General features: G+C 64.1%; 1 protein-coding gene across 2 annotated transcripts in view; it reads right to left on the bottom strand.

The window, feature by feature from the left end:
* Positions 1–783: 783 nt before the first annotated feature.
* The window catches only part of LOC108290784 (aquaporin-12B), a 6,237-nt gene continuing 2,505 nt past the window's right edge, over positions 784–4,515 (bottom strand). For both annotated transcript variants that reach the window (XM_017510746.2, XM_017510747.2), the window contains 2 exons: positions 3,807–3,923; positions 784–1,122 (listed from right to left, as the gene is read on the bottom strand). In XM_017510746.2, the coding sequence (XP_017366235.1) occupies positions 923–1,122; positions 3,807–3,923 (317 nt within the window). In that variant the 3' untranslated portion in view covers positions 784–922. The remainder of the gene's footprint in view (positions 1,123–3,806; positions 3,924–4,515) is intronic.

Raw genomic sequence — 4,515 nt, 5'->3', positions numbered from 1 at the left:
GGGGTCGGGGTGGAGGTCTCGCTGGGGTCCGGGTGGAGGTCTCGCTGGGGTCGGGGTGGAGGTCCCGCTGGGGTCGGGGTGGAGGTCTCGCTGGGGTCCGGGTGGAGGTCTTGCTGGGGGTTGCAGTGTCCCCTAGCCCAGAGGCATCGAGGACACCTCCCTGCTTTGCCCTCTCGTCCTTCCCCCATGGCAGAGCAGCTGGGCCCAGGGGCTGCTGCCCACCAGGGGACGGAGTGCTGCCTGGGGCAGGAGCCCCGATCACCCTCACTCACTATCCTCTGGGTGGGGCAGCAGAACCCATAGCAGGGGGGTTCTGCTGGGATGTCTCCTTGAGCTGGAAGTTTCCAGGCTGGCTCTGTTCTTCGGGAAGGAAATGGCTGGAGGCACCATGCCTCCAGTTCTTCCACCAAAGTCCCCATGATCAACCTGACTTTGGGAGACGACAGGGCCATCGTCCTGAGGGTCACGGACTCAGGGGCCGTGGGACTGGGTGTCCTGGGCCTGGTTCACAAGCCTGCAGCCTCAGGTCCCAGCGCCATCCTCGGCGTCCCAGCGGGTCTCAGCCTCCCGGGCCGTGGGCTCCCTGCCGAGCGCGTCCAGGGCTGCGGCAGCATCTCTGCAGACCCCGGGCCGGTGGACCTCCCGGCTCTTCCGTCATCCTTTCCTCTCCTGTGTATTCTCTAACAAGAGGCGGGAAGGAGCCACAGGAGCGGGAGACTCAGACCAGCATCTCCATGTGTCCTCACACCCCTGCCTCCCTGTCCAGGAGCCTCTCAGCCCAGGGGACACACAGGGGTTAGGAATGCTTTATTGACAAATGGCTTCCGGGGAGGGGAGGCCAGGTTCCCTCTTAGCTCCAGGGGGTTCCAGGGTCCAGCCGGAAGCATGGCCCTGGCACGGGGCTCACACAGAGTGAGGCCGCTCAGCTGGAGGGCGGCCCCCGAACACCGCCGCGCCCAGGCTCCCGGCCACTGCGCGCCTTCGCAGGTGTCTGCATGTCCCCGGAGGCCAGGGCCGGCTTCACTCGGGGTGCTCGGTACTTGTGCTTCTGGCTGTAGAGCAGGTTCCTCTGGAAGAGGCGGGGAAGGCGGCCCTGGTGCAGCAGCACAGCCAGGACCATCCCTGAAAGAGAAGGCAGGTCCCAGGCAGGCCGTGGGGCTCCTGGGCCCAACGACAGACAGGACACCCCCTACCAGGCCTGCGCCAGGACAGGGGAACCAGGCAGCCTGGCAAGGGCCCTAAGACCCACGAAGGCTGGCCCCTGACTGGCCCTGGTCTTCCCGCCCTGGACATGCCCCTCCCTCTGGGTGTGCCAGCTGTGGGGACAGGGCAAGCCTGTGGGGTTCCTTGTACTTCCGGACCATGCTTTGGGACAGGTGACTGGGGTTCCCACCCCCGATTGTCCTGAGCCACCCCCAGAGCCTCTGTGGCCATTTTCCTCCGGGACCTGATGTGGCGTCCCAGGGTGGCTTTTTACAGGGCTGTGGCCTGGCATGGAGGTGGGGGATGGGAGTGGGCAAGAAAGACGTGGGTGCCCTGGGTGGGAGGTGGGGCCTGCTGAGGCCTCATGTCCACGTCCTTCCAGAACCCCAGGAGCAGAGACTCCTCCGACCCCGCCTGCCTGGGTCACTGGGAAGTCGGGAGTGGATCGTCTTTGAGTTTGACCTCAGTCCTCTAAGGATTTAACCCACGGTGTGTGGGCTCCACTAGGACTAGCCTGAGCGGACCCGCCTGTCACCACCTGCAGCCGCTGTGGCTCCTGACGGTGGCCTCTGTGCCCACAGCCTGCTGACACGGGCCGCTGCCCCTCACTCAGCCCTCCAAGGCCCAGGCTGCTCCTATCTCTGCTCCCAGGAGGGCAGGTCCAGGGAAGCCGGGTGACCTGCTCAGGGGTGCAGCCAGTAGGTGCCGGTGGCCACCCACACCCTGGGAGCCAGCCCCAGGCCCACGCCTGGCTACAGGGCTCCTGCCTGCAACCTCGGAGCTCCCCAGGGCTCAGGCTGACTTTGAACTTGCGGGTAGAGGAGGTTGATGGAGGGACACCAGCCTGTTTTTCAGCCTCCTGAAGCTGCTGTAAGATCACAGGAAAGGGACGCTCTCAGAGGTGTCAAGCACCCAGAAGGACAGACGGGAGGAGACGCAGGAGCGCAGTGGGGGGCTGACAAGCGTGTGGATGGATGTTGGGGCCGGGTCCCCACTCCGCAGGGCCAAAAGCTGGGAAACAATCCACTTGTTCCGGAGATGCCCTGTGCTTTCAGGGGCTGGCCCGGGTCCCTCAGGATGGGTAGCCCGGACTCACCTGGGAGGAGGGCCGGCAGTTCCACGTGGGAAGCTCCAGAGCCCCAAAGCCCCAAGATACAGAAACAGCCAGCGCCTCCCTCCCTGGCCCTGGCAGGAGACAGTTCCTCTCTAGAGGGGGCTTCTGGACTCCAGCATCAGGCTGCCCAAGCCTGGAGGCCGGCTCTGAAACGGGGACCCCAGCCTCTTCCTACTTGACTCCTAGAAGTGCCAGATGCCCTTTGGGCTTCTCCCTGGAGCAGTTCCAGAGCGAGAGGTCGCAGCGGAGGGAAGAGCATTTCCCCAGAGTCCTGTCCTTCACAGAAGCCAAGGTGCGCCCTCATCAGAAGTAGGGCCTGGTCCATAAAATTAGCTAAATTCAGGTGATGTCATACTGGAGTGGAGTGAACCCCAAATCCAATGACTGGTGTCCCTCTACGGAGAGAAGGGACAATGACAGAGGAGGCGGCCGTGGGGCGGCCAGCAGGCACGGCAGTGGTGTGTCTCCCAGCCCGAGGACGCCCAGGTACCAGAGGCCCCAGAGCCAGGAAGAGGCAGGAGCCCCTCCCCAGCAGCCTCCGAGGAGAGCTGACCCTGTCAGTGCCGGCCTCCCCCTGCAGCCTCCGGAGCTGGCTGAGCTGCATTTGTCATGTGAAGCCTCTTTGGTGGCGGCCTTTTGCCTTGTAGCCCATTAAGCCACCCCAGGCCATGGCGTGGGGCCTCAGAAACTCAGGAGGAAACTGATCTCCCACCGGGAACTCGGCCCCAGGCCTCAGCGACGCTCAAGTCCAGGTCAGAACCAGGATATGGCGCTTTGGACGCAGGGGTCTGAGCTGTACCCGCCAGCTCCCGTTTCTCAGGAGGCTACTGTGAGACGGGAACCACCAAAAAGAAGGAATGAACCAAAATAGGAAACGCTGAGGAGAGCAGGAAACAGAAATGTGGCCGGGTGGGTGGTGAGGGGCAGCCTGAATGGGAGATGGACGCCCAGGGGAAGCTCGGGCTGCAGATCCGCCGGGAGACGCTGCCAACGCAGAGCACCCAGAGCCTGGCGGGAGAGGGTCTGTGCAGGAACGGAGGAGCCTCCTGGGCCACCCCAGGATGCCAAGGGGCTGCCCTACCCCCACGCTCACAGCCCCGAAGTGCATCAGGGCACCCCATATTGTCTAAGTGGGGCTCCCTGTCACCTGAGGGTCACCAGATCGAGTCCCTCTCGGGGAGCCGAGCTCAGGTGTGTGGATAGTCCCCAGTGCGTGCAGCCCCCCTGCAGACACCGTCCCCCATCTGCCCACATCCCTTGCAAGGTTGGTCTGTCCCCAGCCTGCCCCCTGGCTCCAGCCCACTCTGCGCTGGGAAGGTGTCCAAGGTGAGATCTGCCGTCCCAGGCCCGACCCACACACCATGCCCACGGCAGAGCCCTCCCCAGGAGCACTGACCCAGCACCCTCCCCCGACCCTGGAGGACCCTACGTACCAGGACACGCTCTGGGCCCCAGCAGCCCGAGGGACACCACCCCGCCCCTCCCTTACCTGCCAGAGGGCCCAGGCAGTACACCTGCGTGTGCTCCAGTAACGTGTGGCCTGAGCAGCCGAAGGTCACGGAGGCGGCCAGGGCAGGGTTGAAGAAGGCAGACGTGAGGGGCCCGGCTGTGGGCAAAGAACAGGCAGCCCTGGTCCCCAGCCCTCCCTGCTGCCCCAACCCCGCCAGAGTCCACACTGAGAGCCCGTGCCTCAGCACCTGGCTTCCCCTGGTCCCTGCACCGATGGTCGCACGAGGCAGTGAGGTGGGTTCAGCCAAGGTCTGGGTCGGGGCAGCAGCTTGGGGGCCCCACGGGGCCATTGAACACCCTCCACACGTCTCATCCTGGCATGAACTACTGTCCCCCCAACCATGCTAGAATCCAGCACCCCACCTTGTGGGATGTGGCCTTCAGAGAGACAGGGGACTGAGAGAGACAGACACAGAGACTAAGAGAGAGACAGACGGAGAGAGAGAGAAAAAAAGAAACAGAGACCGGGAGACGGAGAGAGAGAGAGAGAGTCAGAGACGAGGAGATGGAGAGAGAGAGAGTCAGAGACCGGGAGACAGAGAGAGAGAGAGAGAGAGTCAGAGACCAGGAGACGGAGAGAGAGAGAGAGAGACAGAGAGAGGGAGAGAGAGAGAGAGAGAGAGAGAGAGACAGAGAGACGGAGAGCGAGAGAGAGAGCGGGAGAGGGGTCAGGCTGAGGTGCCCCGAGG

Source organism: Cebus imitator, unplaced genomic scaffold (genome assembly GCF_001604975.1).
Source record: "Cebus imitator isolate Cc_AM_T3 unplaced genomic scaffold, Cebus_imitator-1.0 Scaffold443, whole genome shotgun sequence".
Classification (NCBI taxonomy): domain Eukaryota; kingdom Metazoa; phylum Chordata; class Mammalia; order Primates; family Cebidae; genus Cebus; species Cebus imitator.
The sequence above is the reverse complement of the archived record's forward strand: the minus strand, read 5'-3'. Positions and strand labels throughout refer to the sequence as shown.